This window comes from Ranitomeya variabilis, chromosome 2 (genome assembly GCF_051348905.1).
Source record: "Ranitomeya variabilis isolate aRanVar5 chromosome 2, aRanVar5.hap1, whole genome shotgun sequence".
Taxonomy (NCBI): domain Eukaryota; kingdom Metazoa; phylum Chordata; class Amphibia; order Anura; family Dendrobatidae; genus Ranitomeya; species Ranitomeya variabilis.
The window spans coordinates 594,354,798-594,366,915 of record NC_135233.1 but is presented as its reverse complement, the minus strand read 5'-3'; the positions used below and the strand labels follow the sequence as shown (position 1 = coordinate 594,366,915).

Below are 12,118 nucleotides of genomic sequence, written 5' to 3'. Positions count from 1 at the left end.
TTTGACATTAATGTGCATTTTTTTACCTATTTTTTCCTACCTTTCATTCATAATGTGGACCTGTCACATGTACTACTAAGTAGTAACAGATGTGAAGCAAAAACTATGGCCCAAATTCATAATTTGCTGGATTTTCGTAAGTCATTTCTCTTTTTTTATTTTGTGGTATTTGTTTGCCAAATTCTTCAAGAAGTTCGTGAATTTTTCACAAAGTCAAAAATGCTTTTTTAGTTTTGTCTCTAACTTTGTTTGCGCCTTTTTAGAGCAAAAAGTCTCTTCTTCTGCACAAAAACTTGTGGCGTATAAATAAAAAAATGACTCCAGGGGCCGCCTGCATTAGATTTGTACAAAAAAAGTTTGCAAGTTTTTAAAAAGTTTGACAGAATCAGGTGAAAACATCTGGAAAAGTCACATTGATGTTAAAAATCTGCAAAATGTGCATAATTTCTGAATTAATAACCAAAAATAACTTTAAAAAAAGAAAAAAAAAGTTTTGATGAATCTGTCGCAAATTCAAAAGTCACTAAATGGGAATCATTCATGCAAAAAAGTGGCGAAAATGCGGCGATGAATCGGTCTTTATGTTCCTGGCTTATCCGATGGTCCTTGTAGAAGGTAGGAGTGCATGACTTTAGTACTTTATGGCCTGAGTATTTTAGCCATTTCTTATATATGTCCGTTTTTCTTTGGAAAATGAGAACCTGTCGCGTATTTTCAAATCAGTCGAGTGCTCATTCCCGTGCGGATTTTCACTGCTTATTTTATCATATAAAATGCTTTAATCTACAGATTTAACCAAATGTTCAGCAATGTGTATATATGTCATGAGGGTCTGGGTTATTTCCTACATAGGAGCTTTAATGGAAGCCATGTTGGCCATAACCAAGCAGAAAAAGATGCGATAAAAGCTTTAAAGTGCAAAGCTCTCGGTTAGCACGGGAGTGTACGGCCGGCCAGATGGTGTTGCACAGTGCAGTGTCAACGCGGTTGCACGATTCTGAAAAAAAATGTGCGTCAATTGGCCATTGCGGTAGGTGGACCTTCAGCCGCAATATCTAGACTTCATCAAAGGCTTCTCACCCAGCCAACCAGTCCGGTACTTTGCACTGATGAAGGGCAAGAACCCCGAAACAGTTCCTGCAAATGGGGAGGCTTGTTTAACTTTGTTATCCTTTTGGGATCAGTATGTAACTTATACCATTGAAAAAAAAAGTGTAATAAAAATGAGTAATTTGGCACAGACACCACTTCTTCTGGGCAGCTGGACCCCAACACGTTTTTTTTTACATGTAATTGACATATATTTTTCATGGCTGCCAAATGAATTTCTCACTGTTCTTCTCATTGTGCGGAGGCAGCTGCGAGCCATGTTGTGTCCAGTCTGAGCAGATGTAGGCTACTGGTGTCGCTTCAGCTGCGCGCAAAACTGTAAGACTCAGCTGGCAGGGCTCTGCAGGAACTTCTGGTTGATTGCGTGGCACAGATGGAAGGTGCCCTCTCTTTTTTTTCCCCCGCGCTCGCTCCTTCCTTCCTTCCTTCTCTGTGCATGTGGCACATTTGTAGAGATGTGAGTATGCAAGGAGCCTGAGCTCTGTGGCTGCCCAGGCGGCGGGTGATGGAATCCAGATGTCAGGTTCTGTCCAGCTGCAGTCCATTACAGAGCAAATAAAAATAATCTGAGGAGAGGAGAGTTCCTGGCTGGAGCCTGCACTGGGAGCTTGGAGTTTTCCAGGGATCTGTCAAAAACCCAGTGCAAAAGCAATCCCAGTAGTGAGAAATGATTTCTCTAAACAGGAGTGAGATGGACTCCGGGAGGGAACACTAGGGACACAGTCCCATGTTCTGCGGTGACCTCTCCATGGGCGCATGCAACACAATACAGACACAACGCGTTTTGGTCAGGAACTCTAGGGAGACCCAGTTTTCGGTGCAGCCAAGAATGGGTTAAGGCTGTAGGCGAAGGGCTGCCCCTGGCAAACTTCTCCCCTCCTGTCTCCTGCCCTATGTTCCCATCTTTGGTGTTGGCCAGAGTTACATCGAAGAGCAGGATAGATCCAAGCAGCTGCCGCACACCTGTCCTCAGCTCTCAAACTGCAGTGAACCCTCAAGACTGTACTGCTGGCAAAGGAATGGAGCGCCAGCAGCCAGGCAAGGGTTAATAATAGCAGAGCGAGGGAGGGTAACGGAGGGGGCACAGCTGATCCTGACAGCAGGTGTTTGGGAATAGCTTTAACTGCTGCGTTCTGTCTTGTCCCTTGGTCTCCGCCTCCGCCGCGCTCCACCTGAATGGTAATTTCTAGCCATCATCCCGCCTGACATACTTTGTGGATTCATTTTCTCCAGGTGATGATGTAAATCCTCCGAGCATCCTTTGACTCATGCCTCTGTCTTCTTCTTCTTCACAGGCAAATTCTACAATACAGTCATTACAATGCCAGACTCCCCGGCTGATGTGAAGACCCAGACAAGGACCACTCCGCCCAACATGCCCCCTCCGTCACCTGCCCTGAGCCAGGGGGCCAACCGCAACTCCTCCTTCACCCCGAGCACAAGTGAGATGGCTCTACAGCATTTTCTTCTTCTTCTAAAGAAATATATTTCTTTAGGATTTTTACAAATCAGTTGGTAAAAAAAGAGTCTTTCTACCTACATTTCTACACAGGCGTAAGGAAATGGTTCCACTGGGTCTGCCAAAAAAGTAACGTGCATCATCGGACTACGTCCCATGGATGAGAGTTGGATGGAAGAGGATTGGGTGGAAGAGGGTTGGGTGGAAGAGGTTTGGATGGAAGACGTTTGGGTGGAAGAGGGTTGGATGGAAGAGGTTTGGATGGAAGAAGTTTGGATGGAAGAGGGTTGGATGGAAGAGGTTTGGATGGAAGAGGTTTGGATGGAAGAGGGTTGGATGGAAGAGGTTTGGATGGAAGAGGGTTGGATGGAAGAGGGTTGGATGGGTCAGAGTTGCATGGATAAGAAATGGATGAGAGTTGGATACATAAGAGTTGCATAGATAAGAATTGGATGGTTGTGAGTTGGATGAAAGAGTTGGAAGAAAGAGAGTTGGATGGATGAAAGTAGAGTGGATGAGAGTTGGACAGATGAGTTGCACGGATGAGAGTCGGACAGATGAGAGTCGGACGAATGAGAGTCGGATGGATGAGAGTAGCGTGGATGAAAGTTGGACAGATGAGAGTTGGATGGATTGTGTGCCAAGTGGCACATAAAATGCCCCCTGAACCGTAATCACATCTACTACATTCGTGTGTGACGGGTCCGATCCTTGTAAACATCATGTTATTACGTCCTTAGTGAAGGGTAAATTGCAATCAGTTTGAAGCCACCGTTTTTTAATTAAGGCATGTACAGAAACAGCAAGCTAGAACAGCCGGTATACTCCCAAACTAGGACAAAACGGGAGAGCTAGCTCACACGACAGTTCCTTTCCTCTACTGTATATACTAGTAGGTAATTTAAAGGGTTATTGCCATCTTCGTAAATAGGTATTACCAGACAGTGCTTGTAACTAAGAGCAATTTTGCAATTTACTGGTTATTAAAATTTACAACTGGTCCTTGAGATATTAACACTTTTCTTTTGTTTACAGCTCGTTACCTTAGAGACCGACTACTGCTGCTAGACAGCAGAATATGTGCAGTGCTTACAAGCTTTTTTTGAGCTTATAAGCACCATTTTGAAGCTGTCCAGAATCCCTGGAGCAACAGTGCTTAGTGATTAGTTACCTCCTAATCCCAGCTAGCAACAGTGCAGTGCTTACAAGCTTGACCGAGGTGGTGGTCGGTCTCCTAGGCAACGAGCTGTAAACAAAATAAAAGTCAATATCTCAAGAAAGGCTGCAAATTTTAATGATCAGTAAATTGCAAAAGTGCTTGTATTTACAAGTATTATCTGACGATATCCATCTATGAAAGTGGGAAAACAGCCTTTAATGGAGGAAGCAGTTTCAAGACCGGTGACTGACTGTCCTCTAACCCATCTTCAGTCATGACAGAAGTATAGGACCGTTGGGATTACTTGGCATTGCTGCTTATCTTTTGCAAAATAGGTATGCTTATATAATTGGTGATGACTCAATATATGCGGAATAATTCTACAATTATTATTAAAAGTGTCCTCTGCTTTCGAACAAACGCCAATGCTTGTTGGAAGGGTCTTTGGCTTCCCTATAGTGCACCCACAGGTAAAATTAGGCATTACACACTGCCCATTCAAAATAATGTCTTACCTGTGTAATGTTGGACAGGATAGGTTCTTCAGAGCCAGAAATTGCCTCTTATTACCCAGGGCTGTGGAGTCGGTAAGCCAAACCTCCAACTCAGACTCCGACTCTTCAATTTCCATGACACAGACTCCAACTCCAACTCTACCAAAATGGGCTCCGACTCCACAGCCCTACCAGGGCTGTGGAGTCGGTAAGCCAAACTTCTGACATTTCCATGACAACGACTCCGACTCTACCAAAATGGGCTCCGACTCCACAGCCCTGCTATTACCCCAGAATTCCCTAGGGCATATGATGATAAGATGTCTGAACTGGACAACCCTTTTAAGTGCCTTCATATGGTCTCCTGGTGGCCATGTTGACCACATAAGAAAGTGAATCAATCTCCAGAAAATCCTGTCTTTTGGTTGGCATTCTGATATTTTCATGGTTCATGGTGTCTTTGCTGTGCTGTCTATCTTCTGGTTGCTCGCCCTCTTCGGCAATTTTTTAAGATTTGGCCACAAATGGTTCCATTAACAAAAGCCTTTCCTAATGATGGCTGTCGCTTCTCCTGGGCACTCCATTCTTGGTGCCTTGGTCCAGTTTTGATGGGCACATTGGCATTTTTGGTCCCTTCTCCACGATTATGACTCGTGTACTTTGCAGCGTTGTCTCTCGACAGGTCCATGAGCTTTTTGCCATCTTTGGCCAGATGCTGTCTAATTAGATGTTGGGTCGTGGAAGCTTCTGATCTGATGGGTTTTAGTTTAAGCTGAATAGGAACAGATGCATGTGTGTATGCGTGTCCGTAATCCATGTCCCTAATGTGTGTGTTTTTTGTGCCTGTAATCCACGCGTTTGTGTTTATTATTGTGCGGCGGCCGCAATGGATTTTTGACGTTCTGTATACAGTCTGTTTTCTACATTTATCCCCCGTGCAGCTCTAATACATAGAGAGCATGTGAGACGGACACACACACACACACATACCCTGTGTCACTTTGGGATCCCACCTGTCATTTGTGGGCATGCGGTTATTTTGGGCTGCTCTTTCGTGGGCTGCCCCTCCATTTGCACTCGGTGCCAGTGTGTCAGTGCTCGGAGAGCAGACCGCAATATAGATAGGGGTGAGACACCGGGAAAGGTAAGAGACCATGAACGCTCTTGTACCTGAGGCCTCGTCTATTGTATACGATCCTGTTGCATGCATATCAAATGGCAGAAAACTTGGGTTTGCACTGGCGTAGGAGTGTAATATGGATAGGATGCATCAAGGAAAAAGAGTGAATTTTTGTTTTCTGCAATTGGACAAAATTCAGGTAGTCAATTCAATTTGTTATTTTCCCTGCAATGAAATCTTTCGTAGACGTGATTGAAAGCAAACCAAAATATTATGCACTTTTTAAAAATGTTTGCATATTTTTTTTTATATTATGACATTTAATTTTTGCATTTTTTTATATTATGACATTTAATTTTTGCATTTTTTTCATATTATGACATTTAATTTTTCCATTTTTTTTATATTATGATATTTAATACAAAGCAGCCGTTCAGTCGTGCACTGGCATTTGGAGAGAGATTATTTAGAATAGAAATAAGATTGGGTATAAGATATGCATCTTGGGTGGGATTTCGGGTGGTGGGCTCGTCTGGTCAACACAACTGCGGGGTGACAAGGGCTGGAATGCAATGTGTGGTTTATAAATATCACGTCGGGTTGTGCAACTGTGCAGTAATAATCCTTAATGACTCTTCCTTACAGTGATGAACGGGAGCAGCCACTCTCCCACCGCCATCAATGGAGCCCCCTCAACCCCCAATGGTTTCAGCAATGGACCCTCAGCATCATCCTCTGCCGCATTAACCAATCAGCAGTTGCCCCCGGCCTGCGGGGCACGTCAGCTCAGCAAACTCAAGCGCTTCCTTACCACCTTGCAGCAGTTTGGCAGCGACATATCTCCAGAGATCGGGGAACGCGTGCGTGCACTGGTGCTCGGGCTTGTGGTAAGTGCAAGATTGAAAAACTGCATCCCACACTGGATTTAGGCTTTGTTCACATACAGCAGTTTGTTTTTCTTTTTTCCTTTTTTATTGTTTCCTGCTTTTTTTTCTTTAATGCAAATTTAAAGCTGCTTTTTACACTTTACAGATTTCAGAAATCTCATGCTCACACTTGTTTTTTTTCCCCTGGCTGTATTGGAGAATTGCCGCATTTATTTTTATTTAATTTTTTTTTTTAATCTGCAGCTTTCAATTCTTTGGTTTGTTTGACTTGTGCAGCATTTTTTTCTATGAATTTCATGCATTTTTTTACAAGCTTTTTTTACGTGTTTTTTTTTCCTATAGAAAACTTATGGGAAAAGGCATGAAAAAAAAACACCGCATTTGGGTAAAAAATGGCAGCGACCCAAAAGGATGCAAATAAAGGGTGGAAAAATGATTATATTCAGCCTTTTTTGCTACAAAAATTCCCCAAAATACTGCTTCTTTTGGAAAAAAAAAATGATGTGTGCGAAAGCGCCTACAGAGAAAAGTTTGGGCAAACTTATACTTATTGCATATACAGATAAAAGATGCATGCCACTTAATAAATTTATTATTGTCTTAGATTGTCCTAAAATTATCTCCTATGAGCAGGTATTTTCTAATTAAATACATGCATTTGGGGGCAAAAATCGCTACCATTTTGCACCGTTTGCGTTCTATTGCTGGCTACAGAGTGAGTTTACTGAGGATCTGTCAGCGAGCTTATTCAGATTGAATGACGAGAGAGTTGGTCACTCTTCTATCTGTCTTTTTCTGAGCTCCTCTTAGCTAATTTATGACCGCAGTCCACATAAAGGTTGACCGTGCAGTCGAAACCAACAACCTATAAAAGCCAAACAATGCAAAATTTTTAATGAAACCCAACTGCAAAAATTATTTGCAGACCTAAATACATGCATTTAAGTAAAAAATATGAAATATTTCCAAAGGTGGATAACCCATTTTATTCCTTACAAATAGAGAGAGAATACAAATGTGGAAGCAGCGGAGTAAACTTTGTATATTTTTTATCCTTTTCTTGCAGAATTCTACTCTTACAATTGAGGAGTTCCATTCGAAGCTGCAAGAAGCCACCAACTTTCCTCTCCGTCCCTTTGTCATCCCTTTTCTTAAGGTATAGCCAATAGGAGCATCCATAGGATATCCAATTATTAAGAGACCCATTTATGTGTGATCCCATTGCCGGGTTCAGCCGCTTCCTCGAAATTCTCTGTGCTGACTGCAGCCTCCTAGTATTGAAGGACACGAAATTATAGGCTTCCTATCCTTTCTTCTGTAGGCTAACCTCCCATTACTGCAGCGGGAGCTTCTCCACTGTGCTCGCCTGGCAAAGCAAAGTCCTGCACAGTATTTAGCACAACATGAACAGCTCCTCCTGGACACCAGTGTCAGCAGCTCTCCGAGCGATTCTTCTGAGATCTTACTGGAAGTGAATGAGAACGGCAAAAGGAGGACACCTGACAGGTACAGCATCCCCAACAAAACAACGGCTTGTGCCTCTTCCTCCAACGGATGATCCCTTATCTGATCTGGTTTAATCGTGGAAACTTTAAACAGTTTTTTTATATATATATTTTTCAGGCACATTAATTGCCTGCAGATTGATGGGGGTCCTGGTCCTGAGATCCCCAACGATTGCTCAAAAGTCCACTGTACACTTGCTCTTGCCAGACAAAGTGCACAGAGCAGAGTACGGACCTATTAGGAGTCATAGGTTTTCTACTGAATTTGTACTCCATCTTCTCAGTAGTCTACTCTATCATTTCAGTGGTGTACTCCATCATTTCAGTGGTGTACTCCATCATTTCAGTGGTGTACTCCATCTTCTCAGTGGTGTACTCCATCTTCTCAGTGGTCTACTCCATCTTCTCAGTGGTCTACTCCATCTTCTCAGTGGTCTACTCCATCTTCTCAGTGGTCTACTCCATCTTCTCAGTGGTCTACTCCATCTTCTCAGTGGTCTACTCCATCTTCTCAGTGGTCTACTCCATCTTCTTAGTAGTCTACTCCATCTTCCCAGTGGTCTACTCCCATCTTCTCAGCGTTCTACTCCATCTTCTCAGCGGTCTACTCCATATTCTCAGTAGTCTACTCCATCTTCTCAATAGTTTACTCCATCTTCTCAGTAGTCTACATTTTCTCAGTAGTCTACTTCATTACTTCATCTTCTCAGTGGTCTACTCCATCTTCTCAGTCGTCTACTCCATCTTCTCAGTGGTTATTTGAGCAATCAATGGAGGGCTCAGTACTCAGATTCCAAAGATCTGCAGCCAAATAAAGTGCTTAAAAAATTAACAATTAGTTAATCTTTAATCTAAAACATTAGATCGGTACATACACACGGGGTTATATTCCTTAAGACCTCCAATGCCAAATAATCTGTTTTGTCCACCCCTGTGATTCTTGGATGTCCCTTTCAGAGCCAGTAAGGAAATTTCTATGGATGGGACTTTGCGAAAAGATCTAATTGACTTCTGTTGTGGACTGTTAAGAAAAAGGCAGAGGAGCATGTGTTATTAAAAAGGAATAATTATGTTTTTCTTCACCATCAGGACCAAAGAGAGTGCGCAGGAAGGTCTCCATCCGGATCACCTCCCCAAGCGTCCATGCACCACAAGTCCAGCACAAAGATACAGTCCTAGTAATGGGCTTCTTCACCCACCCACCAATGGCCTCCCACATCCCACACCCCCACCGACTCAGCACTATCGCTTAGAGGACATGGTGCTTGCCCACCACTACCGACACACAGATCCACGGGAGATGCGAGAACGTCACCGACAGGCAGGTAAGGGAGATGATGCCGAGTGCTCAGACTTAAGGGGGTTGCCTGGTAAAGAAAAGTTTATATGTGGTCACTTACAGATTGTTGGGGGTCCGATCGCTGGGACCCCAACTGATTATCAGAAAGGGGCACCTTTATCCAGTTTGAACTGGAGTAGTAATGGTCATGCTCGACCACTTCTCCATTCATTTTCTATAGGACTACAGAGCATAGCGCTTCACTTCTGAGAATGTGTGATGCAGCTGTCGGGCACCCCATTATAACGGGGAGAAAAGTGTCTCATTCAGTGGAGGGTATAGCGCTCGGACTCCCACCAATCCATAGAAATGATAACTTCTTTTAAAAAACAACCCATTTAATGTAGTAGGGCACATGACATCAAAGATGGGGTCTCAACATCCTTTATGAGCCAAGGTTGATTGCCACCAAATATCAGCGAATGATACTGGAGGAGATCCTTCCCATCGGTTCTCTCGATTGACAGTCATGTTACATACACAAGATCATATTCATCTCATGCAGCCATTTCGTCGTGGGGGGAGGATTGGGCATGTTGAATTTCAACATGCCCAATCCTTTTGTTTTCAAAGGAAATAATCCACCACCTAAAGCATTTGGCAATGGATTATTACCCTGCATCAATTCTCATGCCCGTGGGGGCACGGACACTATTAAAGGTGTTTAGGCAACCTTGGAGTTACAGCATACAGTGTCAGAAGGAATCTATACTTGCCAATAATAATACGGTGTGATCTCACCATCGCGCTGTGTGGCTCGTACATCGCTATGATCCGTGCCCCCCACCGTCCTGCCTACAAGCTGTGTACTGGGGCGATCACGACTAGAGCATAGTGCGATCACACCCCCATCATACAAAGTGATTGCTCACTACTTTTTGCCGGTATGCATTGCCAGAAGATATAAATGTGCTTGTGCAATTCGCCCATATGTCTTCTTCCAAGGATGTGGGAAAACAAACATAATTGTTAAAGGATTTTATTCTAACCAGCTTGTTTTTTTTTCATGTTTCAGCTGTGCATGAAGTAATTGATCATAGGCTGACAGAGCGCGAGTGGGCGGAGGAATGGAAGCATCTCAACAACGTGAGTGGGCAAAGTCAATGGCGGTATTAAAGGGAAAGTGATACTACTACACAAAAAAAAAAATAATCCGTCTTCTAGACGCGTAAATAGACTGCTATGTTTTGTCCAACCCAGGGATCAGAGTCCCACATATTCAATTCCCCTTGAATACCATATCTGGTAAATGCACCATGACGGAATTATTAAGGCGGTTAGTCTAGTGAAAACATGTTATAACTTACTTATCACCAATGGGATCTGCACCTATCGGCACAAGAGGCACCGATCATCGCTCCATTCATTCTACCGAAAAAAGCAGCTTTATAGATAATGAATGGAGTGGTTGCGCATGCACACTGTCGATCTCTACCCGAAAGTGCCGGTCCAAGCAGTCAGAAACCCTCTATGGATAAGTGATAACTAGTTTTCACCCTTTCAACGCAGTGATTATTACCATTTATTTCCAGCTCTTAAACTGCATCATGGATATGGTGGAAAAAACACGACGTTCACTGACCGTCCTCCGCCGCTGCCAAGAAGCAGACAGAGAGGAACTTAACCACTGGGTACGCCGATACAGCGATGCCGAGGACCTGAAGAAGAGTGTGGCTCAGCCGGCAAGGCATCTGAGCAGTTCCTCTAGCACCGAGTCCTCCCCGGCAGGTAAGAAGTAATGACATCTGTGGGAATGGTTGCGGAACCAAGGAAACTCTTTAGACTTGTGCACTTATTTTATGCCATTTTTTTCCACCCTTTTAGAACCCTCAAGGGAATTCCTACATAGGACGCCAGCCGGGTATATGCCGGAAGAGATCTGGAGAAAGGCAGGTGAGTTATCAGCTCCAAGGACATCAGGGAGAGGACAAATGAGGGAAAATAAGTGTAACATTGTCAACTTGTTGATCGTTTTGGGTCAAACAGTTTAGACTCGCACCGATCGGCAAAAAGGAGCACAGTTATCCTCATTAGAATGGAGCATGGCCGACCGATGCTGCGTTCCTTTTCTTACCAAGTCTAGTGTCAAGTAGTCCCGTTGAAAATGGATAGACCTTCAAGAAGGGTCCCGATGTGTGCCCATACTGATGAATGTGAATGGTGGCTGTCTTCGTGATGACACCTTGTTCTGGAGATAGTTGAGCGTCTCCTTGACTAAAATACATCCATGGCGTATCTTGTAGATATGCCATGATTGGGAATCTCATTTTTTTCCCCAGTCGTTTGTGTTTGCCTCCACTATCCTTCTTCCATCGTGTGTGTTGTATATTATTTACAAAGGGGCACTTAGATTGCAAATTGGGCCCTAGATAAAGGCTAGAGAATAAAGCTGGCTATAGACGTTAGACGGTTGTTGGCCGAACGATGGCTCTCAGCCGACACTCTCATACCAAGGATCGGTCGTTCAGGTGGGCGCCATGTTCTCTATCTCTGACATGTCGGCCAGTTGCTTATGTCAGGGAGAACAATGGGATTACATTGTCCAAAATTGACAAGAGTTGCCCTCATACACAGTAGATCGTCGGCTGAACCCATCGATATCGGCGATTAGTCTACTAGTCTTCTGTAATACGTCATGGTTGTTGTATACGATGTCATTACAATAATGAAATGTTTACATATAAAAGTTGTATCGTAGGGTATATACTTAAATGTTTAAACCCCTCCTATACCTGAGTCCCCCCCACCTCTCAGGGCTCATCTTCCCATCTGAGCTGTCTCTCTGCCCGCACAGAGGAGGCGGTGAACGAAGTCAAACGCCAGGCCATGTCGGAGCTCCAGAAAGCTGTGTCCGAAGCGGAACGCAAGGCTCACGACCTCATCACTTTAGAGAGGGCCAAGATGGAACGAGCCTTGGCGGAAGCAAAGCGTCAAGCGTCAGAGGATGCCGTGTCCGTCATCAATCAACAGGAAGACTCAAGTGAGGTAACGGCCGTAGCGCGTGGAATAATTGGGTTTTTATAGACTGCGATCCTGTGAAGTATA

At 43.8% G+C, this 12,118-nt stretch overlaps 1 protein-coding gene across 4 annotated transcripts in view; it reads left to right on the top strand.

The window, feature by feature from the left end:
* Positions 1–12,118, top strand: part of CBFA2T3 (CBFA2/RUNX1 partner transcriptional co-repressor 3) — a 34,613-nt gene that overhangs the window by 15,912 nt on the left and 6,583 nt on the right. The window contains exons 2-10 of one of the 4 annotated variants that reach the window (XM_077288431.1): positions 2,406–2,552; positions 5,988–6,229; positions 7,296–7,385; positions 7,551–7,735; positions 8,824–9,059; positions 10,089–10,159; positions 10,606–10,801; positions 10,898–10,966; positions 11,868–12,053. In XM_077288431.1, coding sequence (XP_077144546.1) covers positions 2,432–2,552; positions 5,988–6,229; positions 7,296–7,385; positions 7,551–7,735; positions 8,824–9,059; positions 10,089–10,159; positions 10,606–10,801; positions 10,898–10,966; positions 11,868–12,053 — 1,396 coding nt within the window. In that variant the 5' untranslated portion in view covers positions 2,406–2,431. Of the gene's footprint in view, positions 1–2,405; positions 2,553–5,987; positions 6,230–7,295; positions 7,386–7,550; positions 7,736–8,823; positions 9,060–10,088; positions 10,160–10,605; positions 10,802–10,897; positions 10,967–11,827; positions 12,059–12,118 lie in introns of all 4 variants that reach the window. The other 3 variants (XM_077288433.1, XM_077288432.1, XM_077288434.1) reach the window with 3 other exon arrangements.